The sequence below is a fragment of the Nerophis ophidion genome, linkage group LG10, assembly GCF_033978795.1.
Source record: "Nerophis ophidion isolate RoL-2023_Sa linkage group LG10, RoL_Noph_v1.0, whole genome shotgun sequence".
Taxonomy (NCBI): Eukaryota; Metazoa; Chordata; class Actinopteri; order Syngnathiformes; family Syngnathidae; genus Nerophis; species Nerophis ophidion.
Window position 1 is genome coordinate 4,793,275 of NC_084620.1, and position 27,918 is coordinate 4,821,192.

General features: G+C 37.7%; 1 protein-coding gene and 1 long non-coding RNA gene across 3 annotated transcripts in view; one reads left to right on the top strand and one right to left on the bottom strand.

Moving 5' to 3' along the window:
• Positions 1–20,940, top strand: part of dram1 (DNA-damage regulated autophagy modulator 1) — a 24,058-nt gene extending 3,118 nt beyond the window's left edge. The window contains exons 2-7 of the mRNA XM_061912132.1: positions 4,081–4,148; positions 9,450–9,592; positions 9,664–9,841; positions 20,140–20,198; positions 20,276–20,368; positions 20,439–20,940. Of these exons, the coding sequence (XP_061768116.1) occupies positions 4,081–4,148; positions 9,450–9,592; positions 9,664–9,841; positions 20,140–20,198; positions 20,276–20,368; positions 20,439–20,477 (580 nt within the window). The 3' untranslated portion in view covers positions 20,478–20,940. The remainder of the gene's footprint in view (positions 1–4,080; positions 4,149–9,449; positions 9,593–9,663; positions 9,842–20,139; positions 20,199–20,275; positions 20,369–20,438) is intronic.
• The window catches only part of LOC133560059 (uncharacterized), a 26,267-nt gene extending 118 nt beyond the window's left edge, over positions 1–26,149 (bottom strand). The window contains exons 1-3 of one of the 2 annotated variants that reach the window (XR_009808378.1): positions 25,551–26,149; positions 25,376–25,476; positions 1–194 (exon numbers count right to left, since the gene is read on the bottom strand). The exon at positions 1–194 is cut by the window's left edge and continues 118 nt beyond it. This is a non-coding gene — a long non-coding RNA (uncharacterized LOC133560059). Of the gene's footprint in view, positions 195–21,300; positions 21,702–25,375; positions 25,477–25,550 lie in introns of those variants that run through there. The other variant, XR_009808379.1, reaches the window with a different exon arrangement.
• Positions 26,150–27,918: the final 1,769 nt, after the last annotated feature.

The window sequence follows — 27,918 nt, forward strand, 5'->3', positions numbered from 1 at the left end:
AGTCTGTAAAAGTTGGTTGTATCTTTCGTCGTTATCAGTTATAAGAGGCAGGTCGTGGAAAGGCAAGTGGTCATGGGCAAGAGCAGGGCAGCGTGGTCTGGGTCCGAGCAGGGAGGTCGTGGACCGAGGGGAGCAGTCAGGAATCCGGATGGGAGTTGAGTGACAAGGCACAATCACGGAGGACAGGGGAGTCACTGAGGAAATACAAAAAGGACATGAACCGAGGGAAAACAAGGGCGAGGAAATCACTGGGAAAACAGGGAATGCCAGACGTGAGGCTTACTGGAAGGTTAACAACGTTTTGGCAAAGGTTCCTCGGGTCCGCTGGTCTTTGTGCTGCTCCCTCTCATCAAGTCCAGGTGTGTTGATTATTGATAGAGTGCAGGCTCGTTGCTGCGTGGGCGTGCTGCACTCAGCACGAGTGAGGGCGTGTCCGAGCGCATTGTCAGCAAAGGCGCCTCTTGGCGCACTGTCTGCAGAGGCGCACGCAGCTCTAGCCGCCGAGGAAACGCGAGTTCGACTCCGCGTTAGGACGAACCCATAATTATACACTCTACATAAGCTGCATTTGTAGCGGTTAGACCAGAGATAGCCAAACTATGGCCCGCGGGCCACATCCGACCCATTGGTCTTTTTCATCCAGTCCGCCAAATATTAGAACAGAATTGAACAAAAATCTGTTATGAGAATTGCCACAACAAAACTGATACTAGACTTTGACGCACTTGCAAAAAAGGGTAATCAACAACCCTGCTCCCACTAAAAGACAATGTAAGTGTTAAGTAACCCTAATACCATTTTTATGTTTGTTTGTGGTTCTGATATGACATTTTTGAAAATAGATGTATGATTAAATAGCCCATGTTTGAGAAGTCTGCTGTTAGGACCCGTTTACACTGCACACCAAATCTGACTAGATATAGTTTATGAAATAGTTCAGGCAATCTACAGAATAAATAAAGCGGGAGGTGTGGTAACATTTCTCTGGGTTCCTGCTCATGTAGGAGTTGAGGGAAATGAGTTAGCTGATAGGTACGCAAAACAAGCAACCACTAAAACAGAAGTAAACATGGAGATGAAGCACAGTAAAGAAGAAGTGAAGAGCATAATTAAGATAGAACACAATAAAAAGTGGCAGGATAATTGGAATAAGGAAACAAAAGGTAGAGAGTTTTACAAAGTCCAGAGGAAAGTAGGTGTAATGAGAGGAGGGGGTAGAAATAGGAAAGAAGAAGACATTATTACTAGAATGAGATTAGGACATACATATACAGGGACGGCGTGGCGCAGTGGGAGAGTGGCCGTGCGCAACCCGAGGGTCCCTGGTTCAAATCCCACCTGGTACCAACTTCGTCACGTCCGTTGTGTCCTGAGCAAGACACTTCACCCTTGCTCCTGATGGGTGCTGGTTGGCGCCTTGCATGGCAGCTCCCTCCATCAGTGTGCGAATGTGTGTGTGAATGGGTAAATGTGGAAGTAGTGTCAAAGCGCTTTGAGTACCTTGAAGGTAGAAAAGCGCTATACAGGTACAACCCATTTATTTATTTATATCTAAATAGTTCACTAAAATTGATAGGCAAACATACTACAGGGCTGTGTGATTTTTGCCACCAGATAGAAAATGTTGACCATGTCTTAATACAATGTAGGAAATATAATAGAGAAAGAGAAATACTGGAAATTAAGTTAGCAAAAGAAAATATTAGGTTAGAAGTGGGAGATATATTAGGATTGCATTCAGAAAACATAGGATATAAAGCAATATACACATATTTAAAAAAACACTGGGTTAAGTAAAAGAATATAGAGTAGGGATCCACCTCGGTCCATTACAGTAGGTGGCGGTAATGCACACCAGAAGGTTGCTTGCCAACCGCCATAAAAACAAAAGAAGAAGAAAAAGAAGAGCCAAAAAGTTTACCCACAACCGGGTTAAACAGACAGAAACGTGGTTGCCAATTTACGCCTAGGGCCTCTCCGACCACCACCAAACATTCCTACACCGGTGTGAGCGGCACTGGGAGCAGGGGTGAAGTGTCTTGCCCAAGGACACAATGGCTGTGACTTGGATGGTAGATCGAACGAGGGATCAAACCTGGAACCGTCAAGTTGCTAGCACGGTCGCTCTACCCACCAAGACCGGCTGTCCCCAAATATACACACACACACACACACACACACACACATATACATGTGTGCATATATACACACACACACACACTCTCACACACACACACACACACACACACACTAAGGGTGTGGGGGAAAATCGGTTCGAATAAGAATCGATGCGAATACGTTGTGCGACTCAGAATCGATTGTCATTTAAAAAAAAAAAATCTTTTTTTTTTTTTAGCCTTCCAACAAACCATTACACAGCAATACCATAACAATGCAATCCAATTCCAAAACCAAACCTGACCCAGCAACACTCAGAACTGCAATAAACAGAGCAATTGAGAGGAGACACAAACACGACACAGAACAAACCAAAAGTAGTGAAACAAAAATGAATATTATCAACAACAGTATCAATATTAGTTACAATTTCAGCATAGCAGTGATTAAAAATCCCTCATTTACATTATCATTAGACATTTATAAAAAAAAACAAAAAAAACAATTGTGTTACAGTTGCTTACACTTGCGTCGCATCTCATAAGCTTGACAACACACTGTGTCCAATGTTTTCACAAAGATAAAATAGGTCATATTTTTGGTTAATTTAATAGTTAAAACAAATTTTCATTATTGCAATCAGTTGATTAAACATTGTCCTTTACAATTATAAAAGCTTTTTAAAAAAATATACTACTCTGCTAGCATGTCAGCAGACTGGGGTAGATCCTGCTAAAATCCTTTGTATTGAATGAATACAGAATCGTTTTGAATTGAAAAAAAAATGTCGTCTTTGAATCGAGAATCGCGTTAAATCGAAAAAAAAACCGATATATAATCGAATCGCGACCCCAAGAATTGATATTGAATCGAATCATGGGACACCCAAAGATTTGCAGCCCTAATATATATATATATATACACACACATATACATACAGTATATATATATACACACTGGCACTGTATATATATACATACAGTATATATATATATATGTATATATATATATATATATATATATATATATATATATATATATATATATAGATCACAATAATAAAATAAAAGAATACTAATCCTTTTTTTACAAGCATAATTATCACTGGAGGACTCAACTACATGGGATAGCAAAGCATGCTACACATTGAGCAGGACAACAAAAAAGCCATGCTAACTGCTAAAACTTCAATGTAAATTAGTTGTCAATACATAGTATAGTATCGGTATACAAACAATATTAATTTCATTGAATCGATAATTTTCTTTTCTATTAAGGTCCTGTGTTAGATTCCAAGGCTCAGGGTCTTTCTGTATGGAGTTTGCATATTCTCCTCGTAACTGTGAGGGTCCTCTCCGGGTACTCCGGCTTCCTCCCACCTCCAAAGACATGCACCTGGGGATAGGTTGATTGGCAACACTAAATTGGCCCTAGTGTGTGAATGTGAGTGTGAATGTTGTCTGTCTATCTGTGTTGGCCCTGCGATGAGGTGGCGACTTGTCCAGGGTTTACCCGAATGCAGCTGGGATAGGCTCCAGATTACCCGCGACCCCGAATGGGACAAGCGGTTGAATATGAATGGATAGATTGTTATTATTACAAAATGTTTTTTGTGTGTTTGTGTTGTTTTTGTTATTGTATACAAACTCAGGGAAAAAGTGTGTATGTCATCCGATTTACAAGAATATTAGCAAATTCTACACTTAATGAAGTAAGATTTATAAACATGTGTAGTTGTGTTTACTTTAGTTAATTGGTTTATTAAAAAAATGTTCTGTTCTATAATTAATTGTCAAAGTATCAACTCAGGACTTGCTATCAAGTTAGATCTGAGGGCAAACAATTGAAACAGGAGATACTTTAAAAAATGCTCACTGTACAAGGGAATGCATTCTGTTGTAAGTAAAATAATAATACAACAATCCAATCTAATACTAATCTTGTCTTTTTTGGGGTATTCAGTGACACAGCTGCAAACCCCCCAGAGAGCTGCTTATTCGGCTTGATGACTTTTGTTTCGGCATGTGCAGGTACTTTTTTTTTTGTTTTTATTATTTCATTTGCTATTTCAAAATGCATAACTGTATTGTATTATTTGTTTCATTTTCTATATATTTTTTTATCTCTCTTGTGTAGGGATGGGTATTGTTTACATTTTGACTGATACTAGTACAAGATTAGTACTTCTTCAAAAGCCACCCGAACCGGTGCTTAAAAATAAAAAAAAACAAAATATGAATCAAATAATAAGTAATACATTAAAAAATAAAGCCACTATTAATTGTCATAATTTTCGCAGCAATACCAAAAACAATACAGAACATTGAGAACGAGCAAAAATCCAACTTGCATGTGTGTTGATACAGTGTTTCCTCAATTATCACATGGTCGATGAATTTTCGCAAAGTAGGGACTGTTTATTGTATAATTTTTATGATTATTGTATTCATTTAACTTCCTTATACGCCAACCCACACAGCTTTATCACACTTATAAACACTTCCTTTACTCTTAAAACTTCACATTCTCTCAAAAAAGGGTGCCAAATCATCTTACAGCGAAGGCCGCGTATAAAAAAAATTAAAGGACACGGTGGCCACTTTGATATAGTAGATGTTGTACAATGCGGATCAGTGTTAAGTTTGTTGACTAAAAATGTTCTTGTTAGTTATCGTCAACAACCTAGTTTTCCCCTGACTAAAATAGGGCAATAACGAGTTACAGCAAATGAACGTTGATGAAAAAAATTACAAAATTAATTGACAATTCAGTTGACGAATAAAAACAAAATCCAATTGTTTTTATTTTGGTCTCATGCAGGTCGGACAAGTTAGGAATCAATCCAGTCGCAGTAGCATGCAGGGGAGGGGTGAATCACAGCGGGTATCCGATCAGAACTATAACTGCTAGGGGTGTGGGGAAAAATCGATTCGAATTTGAATCGTGATGCTCACGTTGTGCGATTCAGAATCGCTTCTCATTTTTAAAAAGTCGATTTTTTAAATTTATTTTTTTATTTTATCGATCCAACAAAACAATACACAGCAATACCATAACAATGCAATCCAATTCCAAAACCGAACCTGACCCAGCAACACTCAGAACTGCAATAAACAGAGCAATTGAGAGGAGACACAAACACGACACAGAACAAACCAAAAGTAGTGAAACAAAAATGAATATTATCAACAGCAGTATCAATATTAGTTATAATTTCAGCATAACAGTGATTAAAAATACCTCATCATTAGACATTTATAAAAATGAAAAAAAAGAACAACACTTGCATCGCATCTCATGAGCTTGACAACACACTGTGTCCAACATTTTCACAAAGATAAAATAAGTCATATTTTTGGTTCGTTTAAGAGTTAAAACAAATTTACATTATTGAAATCAGTTGATAAAACATTGTCCTTTACAATTATAAAAGCTTTTTACAAAAATCTACTACTCTGCTTGCATGTCAACAGACTGGGGTAGATCCTGCTGAAATCCTATGTATTGAATGAACAGGGAATCCTTTTAAAACGGCAAAAAATCGTTTTTGAATTGAGAATCGTGATGAATTGAAAAAAAAATGATTTTGAATGGAATCCTATGTATTGAATGAATACAGAATCGTTTTGAATTGAAAAAAAATTTCGTTTTTGAATCAAGAATCGCGTTGAATCGAAAAAAATCGATATATTATCGAATCGCGACCCCAAGAATCGATATTGAATTGAATCGTGGGACGCACAAAGATTCGAAGCCCTACTAACTGCTAAGACACGGCGTTGGGATTTTTTCACCGGAAAAAAAAGACCTTAGTGTAGGGATGTAGCAATAAACGATAACAATGATGATAAGGACAACACTCCTGACGGTTAGTAATACCTTTTAGAATGAAAATGATCTTCAAAACCGATAACTCCACTTTTTGTAATCTTGTGGGCCACGGCGGACTTACTGGTGCCAGCTCGCTAGTTTAAACGCTAATATGAAAACAAGAGACATACGTCTTTCCCCGTTAAAAACAACATACCCCAATCTAAACGTCTATAAACTCATTACTGTCCGAGCATCTAATCCAGGGGTCGGGAACCTTTTTGGCTGAGAGAGCCAAGAATCCGAATATTTTAAAATGTATTTCCGTAAGAGCCATATCATTTTTTTTCAACACTGAACACACCTAAACGTGTGCATTTTTAAGTAAGACCAACATTACTAGAGTATAATAAGTCTCTTATTCTTTGTAATAACATTGATAATATGAAGCTAACTGTGGAGGGGGCGTGGCCTGCGGGCCTGCAGCGAAGCAGGGTGTGCCAGGACCGGACTCGAAATCAGCGACAGGTGCGTAGACAACCCACCTGGGCCTTGTTAACTAATCACCTGTCGCTCTGTTATAAGCAGCAGCCAGGAGGAGAGACAGGGTTGGAGCTGGAGCCAGAGTGCGAGCGAGAACGAAAGAGAAAAAAACAATTGCTGGAAAGCAACTAAGAGACTTATTGAAAAATAAAAAAATATCGTAACCCTGAAACAGGCTTTCATGTCGGTGCTTGGTGGTCTGAAGAACCCACAGGAGGGCAAGCCCTAAAAAAAACAATAATGAATAAAGTGCGGTAGAAAAAGGATGGATGGATTCAAATGCATGAGCATGTTTAATATTTTGAACGTTATTTTTAACACTTTGATTACAAGTGGAATTAGTCATTACTTATTGTGTTAAGCAGTGTTAGCTCAGATTTATCCGAGAGCCAGATGCAGTCATCAAAAGAGCCACATCTGGCTCTAGAGCCATAGGTTCCCTACCCCTGATCTAAGCTATTCAGTTGTGCACATTGAACCTACAAGCTGTGCTCTCTTAGCACATAGTTATGATGATCGACCTTTCCTCAGAGGAAAAGAGACAAGGTGTTTTTATGGTGCGTTTAAGTACCGCTGAACAGAGTAGGACAGACATCACCCGCCAGAAAATATATATATTTAGAATAGATATTATTTGTTACACAATTAAAAAAAAAACATCTTAAAGTGCTACTGTACAACAACTATTTACAGTACAACAATAGCTAACTACAACAAATACAACAAATTAGCTGATAAAACAGATTAAATACTAGGACAAAACACTCCAGTGAAACTTAAACACAAGAAATGCAAAGTAGTATTTTTTTTAACAGGATGTCTATTTATTTTAGTTATGTTTAAAAAGCTTATTGAGCACATTCCACAATAATAACGATAACCACGATAATTTTGGTCACAATAATGGTGATATGAAATTCTCATATCATTTACATCCCTATTCTGTATTGTTACACAAATCATTACATTATTGCAATCATTACAACAAGACATGTGAACCCAATGGCTTAATTTTCTCTGGTAAAAATACAACCAACTTAAGGCATCTTCCGAAGGCTAATCATCAGGACATCTACGTTAATTACTATTTCCAAATGACTCATACTGTACTGAATTACTGTTAAAAAGAACCACGACTATTGTTGTACGCATAGGTGAGCTTACCCTCCAATCTACAAAAAAAATAGTTTCTTCATGTGACCATTTTAGTCATGTATTATGCAACATTTGAAAAAAATGCTACATTTCACCTAAAACAATAACACACAATAAGGTTTAGTGTGAAATGTACTTATTAAAATATTCGTAGAGTGCAGGTCTTGTTGTGAATTTAGTTTTTGAGATGCTCTGCAATAATGATTAATAAAAGGGCTTTCAAGACACCTTCAAAGATCGACACAATTAATGTAGTTTTAGTCGACTTAAATGTTGAAAAATTTCAACGACTAAAACTGGAGTAAACCTAAATTAATTTAGATGACTAAAATATGACTGAAACACATTTTTGTCAAAAAACTATAACTAAAACCAAAATAAAAAACAGCTGTCAAAATTGACACTGATGCTAAAACCAATACAATGTTGGCTTATCGATCTATGCCAAACTATCTGAACTAAACATACACACCTTAGCTTTAGGTCATAGAAGAAAATGAGTGTAATATCTCATCTTAAATCTTTGATAAAGTTAATTTTCTTGATATTAGTCTGCCAACTAAAACCTTTTTGAGGGCTTAAACACACTTTTTGGGGTGATTTCAGCCCGGTCCTTACATACTGTTTTTGTCTAGCTCAATGTCCCAATTTGAGATTTGTGTTTATTTTGTGTGTCACGGGCCAATGAAAAACCAGCTGCGGGCTGCAAATGGCCCCTCGGCCGCACTTTGGACACCCCTCCTCTAAGTGAACTTACACTTACAGACGTTGCTTGACAGCCCCATATAAGATCTGCTACAAACTACTCTACTTCTACTTCCTGTTCAAAGCAAACAACAGATAAAAGTCATGATACCATATGACCTACTCAGTGGCCTAGTGGTTAGAGTGTCCACCCTGAGATCGGTAGGTTGTGAGTTGAAATCCCGGCCGAGTCTTACCAAAGACTATAAAAATATGACTCATTCCTTTCCTGCTTGGCACTCTGCATCAAGGGTTGGAATTGGGGGTTAAATCACCGAAAATGATTCCGGGGCGCGTCACCGCTGCTGCCCACTGCTCCCCTCACCTCCCAGGAGGTGATCAAGGCTGATGGGTCAAATGCAGAGAATAATTTCACCACACCAAGAGTGTGTGTGACAATCATTGGTACTTTAGCTTTAATGCTGATACTTACAATTACAAACAATGCCTCAAACAAACACTATGGGCATAACTGTACGCAATGGTAAAATCTTTGAAGAGTGTTTTTAGTGGGTATTGTGCTCTCCATTTACTTCATGGGGAAATACGTTTTGTCTCTTGTATTGTTTTGTTAGTATTTAAGCTACTTTGCGAGTAATGATAAAGACTTTGATGAACCTTGAGTTTATCAAAGTGTAGTTATCAATCATCGTTTTACGTAAATTTTTATTTAAACCGGTAATAATGTCGGTAGTTTTCTCGCAGTTTATGAAAAAATGCTGTTAATCATTTCATCCGTAGTGTCTACTTACAGGACGTTACTTGCGCAAGATCACCATCAAACACTCGTAGCTGGCTGCTGTTGCTTTCATTCAGCATCAAAAAGAGGCACCGATAGCAACCTCTTTTTTATTCTTGTTATTAATGTTTACATCATCACCAGTGCCATTATGGAACTGAGTTATGGGACCAATCCCGACACTAGTGTGTTTTTCAAACTTTCTTGGCAGTCACAATATGATGAAATATGATCAAAGCTGCTGTCACATGAGGAGGAAGCCAACTTTCCAGAAATGTGTCACTTCTGTTTTTAGCAGAAAACGAAAGGGTGATTATGTTTGTGTGCGCGTGTCTTTCAGGCACGGCCACAATCTATGCCAGGTTCAAGTATGTGGAGAAGCTGAGTGAGGAAACCAGGGTGGTGAGTCCATGTCTGAATAGGACAACACTGGTGCTGGGAATGCTCTCCTGCTTGGGAATATGTGTCGTGGCCACGTTCCAGGTGCCTCTTCCCCTCTTCATATGTACTTTGACACAACGGACTGTCCAATAACCGCCTGTCTCTGACCTTAGGAGACGGCAGTGATGGTGGTCCACGGCCTAGGAGCCTTGCTCTTCTTCGTTTCGGGCGTCCTCTACCTCATCCTCCAGTGTGTCGTTTCGTATAGCGCCTATCCGTACGGCTCCTCCATGATTGTGTGTCGAGTACGGTTGGCTGTGGCCGTCATCGCCTCTTTGGCCCTCTTCCCTAGTATCCTAGCACGTTTTACCACATACTGGTCGCTTCAGTATAGAGAAGGAAAGAGTAGCCCTGAGGTCATTTTTAGCCAGCAGCTTGTTTTTTATTGAGCCTTAGCATATTGCAAAAAAAATATGGAAAAATTATTTGGGCGTCCTATCCAATCAGAGCCATTTGCTGGTCACCGCTTTCAAAACTTAAATTTCTGTATTTTTAAACTCTAAATTTGATGTTATATTTTGACTGACTGAAATAGTGTAGTGCAGGGGTCACCAACGCGGTGCCCGCGGGCAAAAGGGAGCCCGTAAGGACCAGATGAGTCGCCCGCTGGCCTGTTCTAAAAATAGCTCATATAGCAGGTCTTACCAGTGAGCTGCCTCTATTTTCTAAATTGGATTTATTTACTAGCAAGCTGGTCTCGCTTTGCTTGACATTTTTAATTCTAAGAGAGACAAAACTCAAATAGAATTTGAAAATCCAAGAAAATATTTAAAGACTTGGTCTTCACTTGTTTAAATAAATTCATTAATTTTCTTACTTAGCTTTTTATAACTTTCAGAAAGACAAATTTAGAAAAAAAATACAACCTTAAAAATGATTTTAGGATTTTTAAACACATATACCTTTTTACCTTTTAAATTCCTTCTTCTTCTTTCCTGACAATTTAAATCAATGTTCAAGTAAATTGATTTTTTTTATTGTAAAGAATAATACCATTTTTAAAATGTAATTCTTTATTTTAGCTTCTGTTTTTTTGACGAAGAATAATTGTGAAATATTTTTTCAAACTTACTATGATTAAAACTCAAAACAATTATTCTGGCAAATCTAGAAAATATGTAGAATCAAATTTAAATCTTATTTCAAAGTCTTTTGAATTTCATTTAAAAATTTTGTTCTGAAAAATCTAGAAGAAATTATAAAATGTCTTTGTTTGAAATATAGCTTGGCCCAGTGTGTTATATATTATAACAAAGTGCAGATTGGATTTTAACCTATTTAAAACATGTCATCAAAATTCTAAAATTAATCTTAATCAGGAAAAATTACTAATGATGTTCCATAAATTATTTTTTTAATTTTTTCAAAAAGATTCGAATTAGTTAGTTTTTCTCTTCATTTTTTTCGGTTGAATTTTGAATTTTAAAGAGTCGAAATTGATGATTAACTATGTTTCAAAATGTAATTTTTATTTTTTTTGTGTTTTCTCTTATTTTAAAAAGTTCAGTTAAGTGTTTTTTTCATCATTTATTCCCTACAAAAAAACTTCTGTAAAAGGAAAAAAAAATGTACGACGGAATGCCAGACAGAAATACCCTTTTTTTTTAATATATATATATATATATATATATATATATATATATATATATATATATATATATATAGATTTATTTAATAAAGGTATATTGAGCAAATTGGCTATTTCTGGCAATTTATTTAAGTGTGTATCAAACTGGTAGCCCATCGCATTAATCAGTACCCAAAAAGTAGCTCTTGGTTTCAAAAAGGTTTGTGACCCCTGGTGTAGTGGCCCATCACCCACAATTTTGCTTGATTTTTGTACAAGATTCCTTCATCAAAAATGACTAATTTGAGTAACAGGACTGTAAATACAAACCCCGTTTCCATATGAGTCAGGAAATTGTGTTAGATGTAAATATAAACGGAATACAATGATTTGCAAATCCTTTTCAACCCATATTTAATTGAATGCACTACAAAGACAAGGTATTTGATGTTTAAACTCATAAAGTTTTTTTTTTTTTGCAAATAATAATTAACTTAGAATTTCATGGCTGCAACACGTGCCAAAGTAGTTGGGAAAGGGCATGTTCACCACTGTGTTACATCACCTTTTCTTTTAACAACACTCAATAAACGTTTGTGAACTGAGGAAACTAATTGTTGAAGCTTTGAAAGTGGAATTCTTTCCCATTCTTGTTTTATGTAGAGCTTCAGTCGTTCAACACTCCGGGGTCTCCGCTGTGGTATTTTACGCTTCATAATGCGCCACACATTTTCGACGGGAGACATGTCTGGACTGCAGGCGGGCCAGGAAAGTACCCGCACTCTTTTTTTTACGAAGCCACGCTGTTGTAACACGTGCTAAATGTGGCTTGTCATTGTCTTGCTGAAATAAGCAGGGGTGTCCATGAAAAAGACGGCACTTAGATGGCAGCATATGTTGTTCCAAAACCTGTATGTACCTTTCAGCAATAATGTTGCCTTCACAGATGTGTAAGTTCCCCATGTCTTGGGCACTAATGCACCCCCATACCATCACAGATGCTGGCTTTTGAACTTTGCGTCGATAACAGTCTGGATGGTTAACTTCCCCTTTGGTCCGGATGACACGATGTTGAATATTTCCAAAAACAATTTGAAATGTGGACTCGTCAGACAACAGAACACTTTTCCATTTTGCATCAGTCCATCTTAGATGATCTCGGGCCCAGAGAAGCCGGTGGCGTTTCTGGATGTTGTTGATCAATGGCTTTTGCTTTGCATAGTAGAGCTTTAACTTGCACTTTCAGATGTAGTGACGAACTGTATTTAGTGACAGTGGTTTTCTGAAGTGTTCCTGAGCCCATGTGGTGATATTCTTTAGAGATTGATGTCGTTTTTTGATAAGGTGCCGTCTGAGGGATCGAAGGTCACGGTCATTCACTGTTGGTTTCCGGCCATGCTGCTTACGTGGAGTGATTTCTCCAGATTCTCTGAACCTTTTGATAATATTATGGATCGTAGATGTTGAAATCCCTAAATTTCTTGCAATTGCACTTTGAGAAACGTTGTTCTTAAAATGTTTGACTATTTGCTCACGCCCCATCCTTTCTTGTGAAAGACTGAGCATTTTCTGGGAAGCTGTTTTTATACCCAATCATGGCACCCACTTGTTCCCAATTCGCCTGCACACCTGTGGGATGTTCCAAATAAGTGTTTGATGAGCATACCTCAACTTTATTAGTATTTATTGCCACCTTTCTTAACTTCTTTGTCACATGTTGCTGGCATCAAATTCTAAAGTTAATGATTATTTGCAAAAAAAAATGTTCATTAGTTTGAACATCAAATATGTTGTCTTTGTAGCATATTCAATTGAACATGGGTTGAAAATGATTTGCAAATCATTGTATTCCATTTATATTTACATCTAACACAATTTCCCAACTCATATGGAAACGGGGTTTGTAACTGGAATTAGTTTTTAGCATATAATTAAAAGAATGCATAAAATATTGCTACTTGGCATTTATGCTAATAGCATTTTGACAGTAAACATATTCAACAAACAAAAAAAAATATTTTGAAAATAAGTAACAAAATAATACAAATAATTTAGGTAACAGGACTGCTGAGCTTTTAACCGCTTTGTATGGCCTGCAAAGGATGTGAATGATGCAACTCCCTGTGTACAATGGGACTTAATATTCCACATATTTCCAGAGGGGTTTATAAACATGTGTTAGGGTAACACAGTGCTTCTCAGGTATTTTCTATTATCCCCACCGACTCCCGTATAAATATGGCATTTATGGAAATAGAAACCTGTCAAATCAAGTCAAGGTCAGTTCCAATATCTGTGTTAACAACTGGAAGGAAGGAAGAGTTGAAGTTTGAGGGCGTGTTGAAGGGAATTCCAGTCTTATATAACTAAAAGGTTTTTGGCCAAGAATAGTTCGGGCTTTTGGAACAGAGCGAGTAATGATGACACTAGATCTAAAGTGGTATTATGGAAAAAGTGCAAAAGGTTAGGAGTGCTAATGAGGTGATTATCCTGATAGTCTTTTCGACAAGTAGAGGCCAGTGATGAAACCAGCCCATCAGTTTGTACATATCACAATGGCAGGATAGAAAAAGACACACCAGAAGCAAAATGGATGGCCGAATGGTGGAGAACATCCAATCCATGGGCAGTATGGATGGTCACCTTTATCGTAAACAAGGATTTTTCTAATGACCTTTACTCTTTTTCTTTATAAATGCACAAAACAACTGAAATTTCACTTTTTTACCGTGGGAGCATTACAATTACTTCTATCACTAGCAAGTAAAACAAACAATCAAACCTGTGGTATAGTATATTTGAAAATTACTCTTGACAAAGTAGACAAAGGTTGAAAAGTTATAACAGTGGTACCTCAACCAACAAGCACAATTACTCGGAACTCGGAATACTTGTATCTTAAAGCCAGACCCGTGTATAAAGAGAGTACGGCCAACTAAACAAGAGGTGCCATGATTGCTACCAATGTTGTGGGCGACTGTGCCCGGATGCATGCATTGCTGTCGTTCTAACGTTAGTTTTTATGACAAAATAAACCATATTAATAGGTCTAAATATAGTTTTATATTCTGACTCATAAACTTACAATAAAACATGCTTTTTTTTTTGTGGAAGTATAAATTTGCGACCGTATTTGACACCCTCTGCTTCTACATTCCTGCAGTGTTTCGATCCCAATGGCGCAATAAATGTAAAAAAAAATACACAGAACGACCGAAAAAATAACTGAATACCCTCTTTTTGCCAAAATCTTCATTAGCTTTGGACCAACAATCACAGAGAATTGGTGACTTTTGTGTGAAGTATGTCAACTGTGGTGGCTGCTTCCAATGTATTTGTAATCACTGTATGCAACTTTCATTATTTATTATTCTAACCGATCTTTCTTTTTTGTAACATGCTAAGTGAATAAGTGTGTTTTTGTACTTATTTCCCCATGTTTCTGCACGATAACTAACAATGGCGAGCAATAGTTCAGCACACATTCTGCTTTATTCATTATTTTTGTATTTCTGGCTACATTATGCTGTATATTTTTGATATGAGGTTTCCCGTTCATTTTCTTATCTATTATTGCACACAAAATTGGGTTTATTTTGCTCTTTCAATGTCTACTCAGTCTATTTGTATTTGTGTTTGACTTTCACTTCTGCTGCTACCGAAATCCATTATTTTAGTTTTACTGAGATTCATACAGTCTGTTTTTGTCAAACCATCTCAGGTGATTATTATTTTCTTCTGTTATTTAGCTTGTGTGTTTTCTCTACTGAACAAAACACAGATGTTTACCGGGCACAAGACGCTGTAATCCGTTGCTTTCCAGGGTTGAGGGTGAACCTTCTGTCAGAGTTAGTTTGTGATGAACCCCAATATGCAGAGAAGGAGGCCGGCATTTTGCAGGTATACATGATTTAATCTTTAAATACTAAAACAAAAACAAAACCAAAAGGGTACAAACAAAAAGCGCGCACGAGGCAGATAACAAACTTGGGTACGAACAAACAAACTTGGAAGCAGGGAATGAAAGACAGTAAGCTACAAATACTAAAACAAGAACAAAACCAAAAGGTACAAACAAAAAGCGCGCACGAGACGGATGACAAACTTGGCTATATACAAACAAACTTGGAAGCAGGGAACAAAAGACAGTCAGCTACAAACAGCTACCGAATATAGCTTACCGCAACGCTGCATTGACACGACACGACACGACAGGTTGCAACGACAGGAGCGACAATAATCCAGCACTGACTGGATGGGAAGGCAGGTTAAAATAGTTGCGGGCTGATTGACACCAGGTGTGGCCAGGTGCCAATCAGCCGCAGCTGAGGGGACATAGCACTCAGAGAGAAAGACAGGAAACAGACAAAATAAGAGCGCTGACAGGAACTAAAGACAGGAAATACTACACACACACACAGAGGAAAAACTAAAACACAAACAAACTGTCAGGGGCAAGCCTGACACCTTCACTTCCCATATTTGTCTTCTTTCCGCGTTGTGGGGAAAGCTATGTAAAAGTTTTCAACAATTCTCACGGGTGGAGCAGCCTTAGGGCATTTTTACACATCGAAAACTTAACAAGGAAGCGCCGCAAACACATAGTATTAGCTCAAAGTTGGCGCCTTTGACCAATCGTTGAGGAGATTGCCTGAAACTGAGTTGGCCATACTCTCTTTTCTACATGACTCTGCTTGAAATTAATTGAAATCAATTTAATCTGTGATTAGCTCACCAAAAACACCACGACTTTACCATGCAACATACTTTTCAAAAAGGAAAGCTCATTCTTTGATAAGAAATATTTTTTGAAAACAATACAATATTAGTGTCTATACCAGGGGTCACCAACGCGGTGCCCGCGGGTACCAGGTCGCCCGTAAGGACCAGATGAATCGCCCGCTGGCCTGTTCTAAAAATACCTCAAATTGCAGCAATTACCAGTGCGCTGCCTCTATTTTTATAATTTTATTTATTTACTAGCAAGCTGGTCTTGCTTTGCTCGACATTTTTAATTCTAGGAAAGACAAAACTCAAATAGAATTTGAAAATCCAAGAAAATATTTTAAAGATTTGGTCTTCATTTGTTTAAATAAATTCATTTATTTTATTTACTTTGCTTCCTATAACTTTCAGAAAGACAATTTTAGAGAAAAAAATACAACCTTAAAAATTATTTCAGGATTTTCAAACACGTATACCTTTTTACCTTTTAAATTCCTTCCTCTTCTTTCCTGAAAATTTAAATCAATGTTCTAGTATTTTTTTTTATTATTGTAAAGATTGAAAAATACATTTTAATTCAATTCTTCATTTTAGCTTCTGTTTTTTCGACGAATAATATTTGTCAAATATTTCTTCAAACTTATTATGATTAAAATTCCAAAAAATTATTCTGGCAAATCTAGAAAATCTGTAGAATCAAATTTAAATTTTATTTCAAAGTCTTTGGAATGTCTTTTAAAATTTTTGTTCTGGAAAATTAAGAAGAAATAATGATTTGTCTGTTAGAAATATAGCTTGGTGCAATTTGTTATATATTCTAACAAACTGCAGATTGGATTTTAACCTATTTAAAACATGTCATCAAAATTCTCAAATTAATCTTAATCAGGAAAAATTACTAATAATGTTCCATAAATAATTTTTTTAATTTTTTCAAAAAGATTCGAACTAGCTAGTTTTTCTCTTCATTTTTTTCGGTTGAATTTTGAATTTTAAAGAGTCGAAATTGAAGATAAACTATGTTTCAAAATTTAATTTTCCTTTTTTTCGTGTTTTGTCCTCTTTTAAACCGTTGAATTAAGTGTTTTTTTATTCATTTATTCTGTACAAAAAAATCTTCCGTAAAAGGAAAAAAAAATGTACGGCGGAATGACAGACAGAAATACCCTTTTTTTTAAAAATATGTATAGATTTATATATTACAGGTAAATTGAGCAAATTGGCTATTTCTGGCAATTTATTTAAGTGTGTATCAAACTGGTAGCCCTTCGCATTAATCAGTACCCAAGAAGTAGCTCTTGGTTTCAAAAAGGTTGGTGACCCCTGCTCTATACTCATCACTATAACTGATCAAATCCATTATTTTCCGTTTGAAAACGGCTGCAGTCCATAGAGATGTTTGTTTCATTTTGATGGTTGGATATTTTCCTCCGGAGTTACAGTAGTAGTTACCCCTCACTGAGGCCGCACATCTCGGTTATTGCGCGGGAAGCCCTTATAAGCAGTGCCGCTCTGAATGCTGGTACTACTTGTGAGAACGGACGACAAAAGTTTAGCTCCTTCTTCATATTTTTGTGAATAAAAGTTGTTTATCTCTGTTTTTGCCGGTGTAACGGCTGGATCCTCCAGCTTCCAGTATGGCGCAGACTAGCATTGCTCGGCTTGAACTGCGTCGCAAAGTTAACTGCCCGTCAATCATGATAGGGATGGTTTCTTTAGTTCAATGAATATCATCTGCTTCTCTTTATTAGCACTGTCATACACCTTCAGTTTCTCATTTCCCATGATCGGAGAACAAAGATATGTCTATCTGTAGCTATAAGCTAATGCTGGAGAGGAGACGAATGTTTTGAGGCGGATTTTCCAGCATTCATTTGACATTTACTACGCCCCCTAGTAACATGGCCTTATCCTTCATGTTAATGATATAAAGAAGCAGAGACACTAAAGATACTCGTAGGTTGAGGTACCACTGTGTTTGATTTTAGGACAAATAACTAAGTAGCAATTTGCTAACATGTCCTCACTTGTGTTTGAATAAAACATTTGTTATTATAGTATGTGTACAGTGGGGCAAAAAAGTATTTAGTCAGCCACAGATTGTGCAAGTTCTCCCACTTAAAATGATGACAGAGGTCTGTAATTTTCATCATAGGTACACTTCAACTGTGAGAGACAGAATGTGAAAAAAAATCCAGGATTTCACATTGTAGGAATTTTAAAGAATTTATTTGTAAATTATGGTGGAAAATAAGTATTTGGTCAACCATTCAAAGCTCTCACTGATGGAAGGAGGTTTTGGCTCAAAATCTCACGATACATGGCCCCATTCATTCTTTCCTTAACACGGATCAATCGACCTGTCCCTTTAGCAGAAAAACAGCCCCAAAGCATGATGTTTCCACCCCCATGCTTCACAGTAGGTGTGGTGTTCTTGGGATGCAACTCAGTATTCTTCTTCCTCCAAACACAACGAGTTGAGTTTATACCAAAAAGTTCTATTTTGGTTTCATCTGACCACATGACGTTTCCCCAATCCTCTGCTGTATCATCCATGTATCCATTTTGGTATAAACTCAACTCCTCGTGTTTGGAGGAAGAAGAATACTGAGTTGCATCCCAAGAACACCACACCTACTGTGAAGCATGGGGTGGAAACATTATGCTTTGGGGCTGTTTTCTGCAAAGGGGACAGGATGATTGATCCGTGTTAAGGAAAGAATAAATGGGGCCATGTATCGTGAGATTTTGAGGCAAAATCTCCTTCCATCAGTGAGAGCTTTGAATGGTTGACCAAATACTTATTTTCCACCGTAATTTACAAATAAATTCTTTAAAATTCCTACAATGTGAATTCCTGGATATTTTTTTTCACATTCTGTCTCTCACAGTTGAAGTGTACCTATGATGAAAATTACAGACCTCTGTCATCATTTTAAGTGGGAGAACTTGCACAATCGGTGGCTGACTAAACACTTTTTTGCCCCACAGTAAGTTGGTGTTAGCTACCAAAATAGACTTTTAGGTTGTGAAATATCTGCTCCGTTTGACATTTAAATGCTCACAAAACCTCTCTCTCGTCTTTTTTGGGGCCTTGGCTATCTTTCCACTTTGTCGTTGTTTTTCTTTGAGCCATATCTTTTGGCACTCCACTTTGCGGATGCACATTTTCTGTTTTTTTTTTTACTTTTCTTAAACCTTCTAATTAACCTGAGATTAAACTCGATCTGGTGTAATCTACCCCATGTTAGTATGGTGAGGCCGGTGCTCCGCCTATAGAGGGCGCCCCTCCGACGTAAATTCTGATCTGAAGCGCCATTAATAGGGGTGTGTGAAAAAAATCTATTCGAATACGAATCGAATAGGTTGTGCGATTCATAATCAATTCTCATTTTTAATAAATCTATTTTTTTTTCTTAATCCAACAAACCACTACACAGCAATACCATAATGCAATCCAATTCCAAAACCAAACCTGACCCAGCAACACTCAGAACTGCAATAAACAGAGCAATTGAGGAGACACAAACACGACACAGAACAAACCAAAAGTAGTGAAACAAAAATGAATATTATCAACAACAGTATCAATATTAGTTATAATGTCAGCATAGCAGTGATTAAAAATCCCTCATTGACATTATCATTAGACATTTACAAAAACAAAAAAAAGCACAGTAGTGTCACAGCGGCTTACACTTGCATCGCATCTCATAAGCTTGACAACACACTGTGTCCAATGTTTTCACAAAGATAAAATAAGTCATATTTTTGGTTCGTTTAATAGTTAAAACAAATTTACATTATTGCAGTCAGTTGATAAAACATTGTCCTTTATAATTATAAAAGCTTTTTTTTTTTTTTTTAAATCTACTACTCTGCTTGCATGTCAGCAGACTGGGGTAGATCCTGCTGAAATCATATGTATTGAATGAATACAGAATTGTTTTGAATTGGAAAAATATATTTTTTTAAATCTTGAATCGAATCGAAAAAAATTGATATATTATCGAATCGTGACCCCAAAAATCGATATTGAATCGAATCGTGGGACAGCCAAAGATTCGCAGCCCTAGCCATTAGTCTAGGCGCTGAGCACAAATAAATAGGAATGTCTTTTCCTTGTTATCCGTGCGGCGTCCCCTCGTGAATACACTCCTGGGTAATTGCCCAATTTTCAAACAGACTACTACATATGCTTTTCTCGAGCCGTATTTCAGATTGAAATGTGTCTAAAGTTGTGTCCAGCCTACTCTAGCCAAACACTTTGTGGTTTCCTTACACATAACAACCCAAGCTGTCGTTTGTGCCTTTTTCGTGAAACAGACGGACCTGCACAGGGACACAAGAGGCAAGGTACCGACTACGACATACTGGGCATATCTTCCAAACATGTATTTGTTCACTCAACGACATGTTTTTTGTCCTATCAGGATTATCCCTTCCATGTGGCCAGCGCCGTCTGCGAGTGGATTGTGGCCTTCAGCTTCGTCTGCTTCTTCCTCACCTACATCGATGACTTCAAAGTAAACCTCACACTCTCCGCTTTTACGTTTGGCAGTGTTTTTTATGTACTTAATTGTGTTTGTCTTTCAGCGGTTCAGGTTGAGTGTGAGGACCACGCTGGAGTCTTGATGGCCTCTTTTCAAAGTGTTTGCACACAAGACCTCATGATCTTCACCATTTTCTGTACGACAGCCACTTCCTGAATCATTTCCCACGGTGCTGCGCCGACGGCCTCCCACACTCTAGCAACTCGTGTACTTTGCCTCACTCTTACGACATCGGCAGCGTGACACTTCTCGTCAAACACGAGAAGTTATCAGGTGGTCACATGACATGTGAGCGTGACACCTTTTTCAACATTTCACCGACTACATGTGGCGTTACATGGTACGCACTGTAGTTACTCTAGATTTTAATGACTGAATTTTTCAAGTGATCAGTGTTGGTTGCGTCACTAAATAAAGGGACATCGTAAAATAAATTATGTTAATTATAACTGTACTGTTCCGTTTATGGCATATTGGGCCCGTAGCCAAACCCTGATAATAAAGACCCTTTTTACATGTTTTTTAAATAAAACTCTTGTTCTGTATTATTTCCCACGTGCCTTTTTCAACTGGGAGTTGTTTTTTTTGTCACTTTTTGGTTGCAAGATCGAACAAACACTGCCAAATTACTTCCTGTGAACCTGTCAAGTAAGTAAGAAGAGGATGAAGTGTTCACAGATCCGTGAAGGTGTTTCTCTGACGCCATCCAGTGGCAACTGATAGAACTGCCGGAACAACTCTCAATTATAATGTATGCTTGGGGAAAAAAACGACAAAAAAAAATTCTAACACCCTTTTTATAACTTATGAAATAATAATAGTCACATTCAATATTTTAAGAAGTAAATTAATTTGGAAATTTGTATTTAGATCTATGTATAAATATGAAATAAATCAAATACATATTGAAATACATCTGAATTTAGGGCATGAGATGCATTGAAATACATCTGAATTTAGGGCGGGCTTCACGGTGGAAGAGGGGTTAGTGCGTCTGCCTCACAATACGAAGTTCCTGCAGTCCTGGGTTCAAATCCAGGTTCGGAATCTTTCTGTGTGGAGTTTGCATGTTCTCCCCGTGGAAGCGTGGGTTCCCTCCGGGTACTCCGGCTTCCTCCCACTTCCAAAGACATGCACCTGGGGATAGGTTGATTGGCAACACTAAATTGGCCCTAGTGTGTGAATGTGAGTGTGAATGTTGTCTGTCTATCTGTGTTGGCCCTGCGATGAGGTGGCGACTTGTCCAGGGTGTACACTGCCTTCCGCCCGATTGTAGCTGAGATAGGCGCCAACACCCCCCGCGACCCTGGAAGGGAATAAGCGGTAGAAAATGGATGGATGGATGGATGAATTTAGGGCTGTTAAATTATAATTTCTTTTTAACTCAGATTAATCATGATTAATTACAGGTGATTACTCACTTACGTAATTAAAATTAGCTTAAGAAAAGACCCCAATATTTGGACATAAATGCAATTTAATGGTCAGGATGTCATCCAGGAACGTTTTTCAACATTTTGCTTGAATGCATCCATCCATCCATTTTCTACCGCTCATTCCCCTATGGGGGTCGCGGGGGGGCACTGGTGCCTATCTCAGCTACAATCGGGCGGAAGGCGGGGTGCACCCTGGACAAGTCGCCACCTCATCGCAGGGCCAACACAGATAGACAGACAACATTCACACACTAGGGACAATTTAGTGTTGCCAATCAACCTACCCCCAGCTGCATGTCTTTGGAAGTGGGAGGAAGCCGGAGTACCCGGAGGGAACCCACTCAGTCACGGGGAGAACATGCAAACTCCACACAGAAAGATCCCGAGCCCGGGATTGAACCCATGAGGACCATTCACAACCTTTGTTTTGTGAGGCAAACACACTAACCCCTCCCCCACCATGCTGCCCGCCTGAATACATGTGAAATATTTATTTGCCTAAAACTTGATAAAACATTTATCTTAAGTTCTTTCAGGCCGTATTTTGGAGTGAAAGTTGTCAGCGAGCACACCAGTCTCCTCTTTCTGTACGGACACATGCATTGATCTGATCACTGGCTGTATGGCGGTTCGGATAAAAGAGCTTGTACGGTCAAAATAAATTGTTTGATTAATCTAAATGTATTCATAACTAATGCAATCTTTTTTCATTGATTAATCATGAGTTAACTTGTCACTTTTGACAACCCTACTAACCTTTATCGACTTAAATTGGGGTTTTGTGGTACAACGACAACGTCCTCCATCTTTTTCAGTGCCCAGCATCATTGAAACTGCTAATTGATTTGTTACACATGGAGATAGTTGTAGTAGTGCAGTGAATCTCAAACATCCATTCATAGAATTACTAGATTAAAGTAGTGTTTTATTTTCCTATATTCATTTTGACAACCTCTGAGGAAGGCGAGAGTTGTGTCCGAAACCGTCAGCTACGGAAACTAATCACAAGTCCGGCTATGAGAATAACAAAATTCCAACTGTGTGTAATTTCAGAGATTTAAATTGTGGTTTTGTGGTAAAACGACAGCGTCCTTTATCTTTTTCAGTGCTTAGCATAATTGAAACTTCTAATTGATTTGTTACACATGGAGATAAATGTAGTAGTGCAGTGATTCTCAAACTGTGGCGGGCTCAATCCATCCATAGAATCACTGAATTAAAGTACTGTTTTATATTCCTATATTCATTTTGACAACCTCTGAGGAAGGCAACAGTTGCGGCCGAAGCTGTCAGCTACGGAAACTAAACAGAAGTCTGGCTATAAGAACAACATAATCGCATACGTTGTGTTGCCGTTCCAAACTGTGTGCAATTTTAGTGATTTGAATTGTGGTTTTGGGGTAAAAAGACAATGTCCTTTATCTTTTTCAGTGCTTAGCATAATTGAAACTGCTGATTGATTGAAACTTTTATTAGTAGATCGCACAGTTAGTGGTTAGAGTGTCTGCCCTGAAGTTGGTAGGTTGTGAGTTTAAACCCCAGCAGAGTCATACCAAAGACTATAAAAATGGGACCATTACCTCCCTGCTTGGCACTCAGCATCAAGGGTTGAAATTGGGGGTTAAATCACCAAAAATGATTCCCGGCCGCTGCTGCTCACTGCTCCCCTCACCTCCCAGGGGGTGAACAAGAGGATGGGTCAAATGCAGAGGACAAATTTCACCACACCTAGTGTGTGTGTGACAATCATTGGTACTTTAACCTAATGTAGCAGGTACTTTAGCTACTATAGTATAGTATAGTATAAATAAATTACACTTATTCGACCCCAAAAGGGAATAAGCGGTAGATAATGGATAGATGGATTATCATTATTAGCGATAATACTGCTAACATAAACCATATTAAATAATCACATGTATGTACAAAATAACAAACAGGACAGTACACAGTGTTGTCACTATGACAGGTGTAACCGCGCTCCAGCGGCCGTGTTTATTCATTGTCTTTACTGTAGCATAAAATGCAGATGGCCTTAAAACGCCGCAATACTCAGTCACCATATTTAAGTACCCAGAATTAAGACTCGACATAAATATAAATTCAATCGGATCAGAAACATTGGAGGAAACGGGATTAAAACCCGATGCTAACCGTCCATAGAAAACACATGGGTACGGCTAGAAATTAAATCACCAAAAATGATTCCCGGGCGCGGCATTGCTGCTGCCCACTGCTTCCCTCACCTCACAGGGGGTGTTTAAGGGTGATGGGTCAAATGCAAAGAAAAATTTCGCCACACCTAGTGTGTGTGTGACAATCATTGGTACTTTAACTTTTAACTTAAGTTCAGTACATATTCCGTACAATTGACCACTAAATGGTAACACCCGAATAAGTTTTTCAACTTGTACAAGTCAGGGTCCACGTTAATCAATTCATGGTAATTGATTTGTTACACGTCGAGATAGATGTAGTAGTGCAGTGATTCTCAAACTGTGGCGGGCTCAATCCATCCATAGAATCCCTGGATTAAGGTAGTGTTTTATTTTCCTATATTCATTTTGACAACCTCTGTGGAAGGCAACAGTTGCGGCCAAAATCGTTGGGTACGGAAACTAAACACAGGTCTGGCTATAAGAATAACAAAATCGCAAAAATTGTGTTGCCGTTCAAACTGTGTGTAAAGTGGCCAAAATAATTAAATATACTGTACTTATTATATAAAATCCCTGCTTTGTTATCAATGAATACTTAGGCTTACGATGCTACTGTATTATAATGTTGGTCAGTGAAGTGTTTCTTTTCCTGAGGTGGTACTTGGTGAAAAAAGTTGGAGAACTACTGCAATAGTGGAATTGACATCAAATGTAAAATTTTTTGAACAACTAGTTCATCATCTACAGCAGTGGTCCTCAACCTTTTTTCAGTGATGTACCCCCTATCAACATTTTTTTTTAATTCAAGTACCCCCTAATCAGAGCAAAGCATTTTTGGTTGAAAAAAACAGATAAAGAAGTAAATCACAGCACTATGTCATCAGTTTCTTATTTATTAATTGTATAAAAGTGCCAAATATTGCTCATTTGTAGTGGTCTTTATTGAACTATTTGGAAAAAAAGATATAAAAATAACTAAAAACTTGTTGAAAAATAAAGAAGTGGTTCGATTATAAATAAAGATTTCTACACATAGAAGTAATAATCAACTTAAAGTGCCCTCTTTGGGGATTGTAATAGAGATCCATCTGGATTCATGAACTTATTTCTAAACATTTCTTCACAAAAAAAATAAATCTTTAACATCAATATTTATGGAACATATCCACAAAAAAATCTAGCTGTCAACACTGAATATTGCATTGTTGTAATTTTTTCACAGTTCATATTTTGTTGAAGTATTATTCAATAAATATATTTATAAAGGACTATTGTATTGTTATTTTCAGAATATTTTTTTTTAAATCTCACGTACCCCTTGGCATACCTTCAAGTACCCCCAGGGGCACGCGTACCCCCATTTGAGAACCACTGATCTACAGTACCTGTAGGCCGTTTCCATGGTGATGTGATCATAGCTGCAGGTGAAATGCCCATCTCCTCCATCGATCCAGTCAAAGGATGGAGGTTAAGGAGGATGTTATGGCTATTAATTGTAAGAAAGGGAGAAGAATCAACATTGGACTTCACACACACACAGCGTTTAATATATGAACTAACCGAGAGGACACTAACACGGTGTGGTTAAAATAGAACAGCTTCACACACTGGGGCTGTATAGCTAGGTTGGTGGGGTGGACGTGGCAGCAACCTTGAGGGTTCCAGGTTCGATCCCCGCTTTACCCACCTGCTCCCAGTGCCACCCACACTGCTTGTAAAGTGCTTTGAGTCACTAGAGAAAAGCGCTATATAATTATAATTCACTTCACTGCAGAAGTTGATAGAAAATAAATAATGAACTGGAAAGCGTCCATTCAGCAAAACAGCAGCCAAAAAAAAAGTGTTAGTTACTGAACTAGAAAAGGGTTTACCCCGAAAAGTCAATTCATTCCTGGCTAAGCTAACATGTTAGCTTGGCATCACCTTAGTTTAATCGAACTCAAAAGCCAATAGCTGGGCTGTCCATGTCTGGTGATCTTTATAAACCACGTAGTTAGTTAATGATTCAATTTGTTCTGCTTTAAATGAAGATATGAATGTATGTATTAGAATATTGGAAGATAGATGCCTGGCTTACTTTCAACCGGAAGTGTACCGCTGCCGGACGAGAGGTAACCGGAAGTGAGAGCTTTTATTTCAAATATTATCTTTTATTTTTGGAAAACAAGAAAATGACACAAACTAGTGTATATTTTGGATAAATATACATACACAGCTTAAATAAATGATTCACAGACAAAAAAAAATTCCGGTTGGCAATTGAGGCACACTTTAGAACAGGGGCGTTCAAACTTTTTCCACTGATGGCTACACACTGAAAAATCAAAGCATGCGGGGGGGATTTGGATATTTTTCTTTATCAAACCACAGTGGGGCAAAAAAGTATTTAGTCAGCCACCGATTGTGCTAGTTCTCCCACTTAAAATGATGACAGAGGTCTGTAATTTCCATCAATTATTTACCATGAATTGATTAACGTGGACCCCGACTTAAACAAGTTGAAAAACTTATTCGGGTGTTACCATTTAGTGGTCAATTGTACGGAATATGTACTGTACTGTGCAATCTACTAATAAAAGTATCAATCAATCAATCAATCAATCAATCAATCATAGGTACACTTCAACTGTGAGAGACTGAATGTGAAAAAAAATCCAGGAATTCACATTGTAGGAATTTTAAAGAATTTATTTGTAAATTATGGTGGAAAATAAGTATTTGGTCAACCATTCAAAGCTCTCACTGATGGAAGGAGGTTTTGGCTCAAAATCTTACAATACATGGCCCCATTCATTCTTTTCTTAACACGGATCAATCGTCCTGTCCCTTTAGCAGAAAAACATCCCCAAAGCATGATGTTTCCACCCCCATGCTTCACAGTAGGTATGGTGTTCTTGGGATGCAACTCAGTATTCTTCTTCCACCAAACACGACGAGTTGAGTTTATACCAAAAAGTTCTATTTTGGTTCCATCTGACCACATGACATTCTCCCAATCCTCTGCTGTATCATCCATGTATCCATTTTGGTATAAACTCAACTCGTCGTGTTTGGAGGAAGAAGAATACTGAGTTACATCCAAAATAATTATTTTCCACCATAATTTACAAATAAATTCTTTAAAATTCCTACAATGTAAATTCCTGGATTTTTTTTCACATTCTGTCTCTCACAGTTGAAGTGTACCTATGATGAAAATTACAGACCTCTGTCATCATTTTAAGTGGGAGAACTTGCACAATCGGTGGCTGACTAAATACTTTTTTGCCCCACTGTACACACACACACACACACATACATATATATATATATATATATATATATATATATATATATATATACACAGATTTATATATGCACACATATATATACACACATATATATACACGCACACACACACATATATATATATATACACACATATATATATACATACACACATATATATATATATATATATATATGTATATATACAGATTTATATATTCACACATATATATATATATACACGCACACACACACGTATATATATATATATATATACACGCTCGCACACACACACATTATATATATATACACACACACACATGTATATTATAGTTTGCATGTCCTCCCCGTGAATGCGTGGGTTCCTTCTGGGTACTCCGGCTTCCTCCCACTTTCAAAAACATGCACCTGGGGATAGGTTGATTGGCAACACTAAATTGGCCCTAGTCTGTGAATGTGAGTGTGAATGTTGTCTGTCTATCTGTGTTGGCCCTGCGATCAGGTGGTGACTTGTCCAGGGTGTAACCCGCCTTCCGCCCGATTGTAGCTGAGATGGGCACCAGCGCCCCCCGCGACCCCAAAAGGGAATAAGCGGTAGAAAATGTATTTCTGCTTTGATTCTTTTTTCTTCATGCATCGATACTCTTATTCTACTCACATG